Genomic DNA, 576 nt, shown 5'->3' with positions numbered 1-576 from the left:
GTCAAACTCGACGAATAATGTGTCCGTCTAAGTACGAAATTAGATAACGTTTAAGTCCGAATTAGTACTTAGTACAAACCCCGAGTCACATTTTTGGAACTGGCCTCGATCGGCAAGTTTGGTCGGAATTTACAAAATTTAGAGGTGACGTTGAGTCACGCTAGTGATTCCCGCGGGACGTCTACACCATTTCCCGGCCAAAGTGCCAAAGTTGCCAAGCAAAGTGCAAACGAAAAAAGACAGGGAAATTTCAAGTGAACAAAAAAAATGCTTTTTTCAGCTTTTGCAAAAACGATGGGTACACTTTCCAAGCAAAATGCAAACTCGAAGTTACGCACCCAGCTCCATGTCGAAGCCCCTTTCTGCAGCGAAACACTGACGCAGGCAGTGCCTCTCGTAGCGCCAGATGAGTCGGCGCGTAATAACACCCTTGCATGCTTCCACTGCGTCTTTCATCAGCGCCAATCTGTGTGCCGCAAAAGAGTCATATTCCCCACGCATCAGAAACTCCTGCTTTCGTTCCGCCATAAAACGGCGCATCTTGGCCTTTAAGGAATTCCAGCACCCCTCAATGGG

At 47.2% G+C, this 576-nt stretch overlaps 1 protein-coding gene across 1 annotated transcript; it reads right to left on the bottom strand.

The window, feature by feature from the left end:
• Nucleotides 1-155: 155 nt before the first annotated feature.
• Nucleotides 156-540, bottom strand: PPTG_21405 (hypothetical protein; the record flags this gene model as incomplete). The annotated part of the gene is made up of 2 exons (XM_008897415.1): nucleotides 156-181; nucleotides 339-540. 2 exons carry the CDS (start codon nucleotides 538-540, stop codon nucleotides 156-158), a joined length of 228 nt encoding a protein of 75 aa, XP_008895663.1.
• Nucleotides 541-576: the final 36 nt, after the last annotated feature.

Source organism: Phytophthora parasitica, assembly GCF_000247585.1.
Source record: "Phytophthora parasitica INRA-310 unplaced genomic scaffold supercont2.5, whole genome shotgun sequence".
NCBI classification, from domain to species: Eukaryota; Oomycota; class Peronosporomycetes; order Peronosporales; family Peronosporaceae; genus Phytophthora; species Phytophthora nicotianae.
The sequence above is the reverse complement of the archived record's forward strand: the minus strand, read 5'-3'. Positions and strand labels throughout refer to the sequence as shown.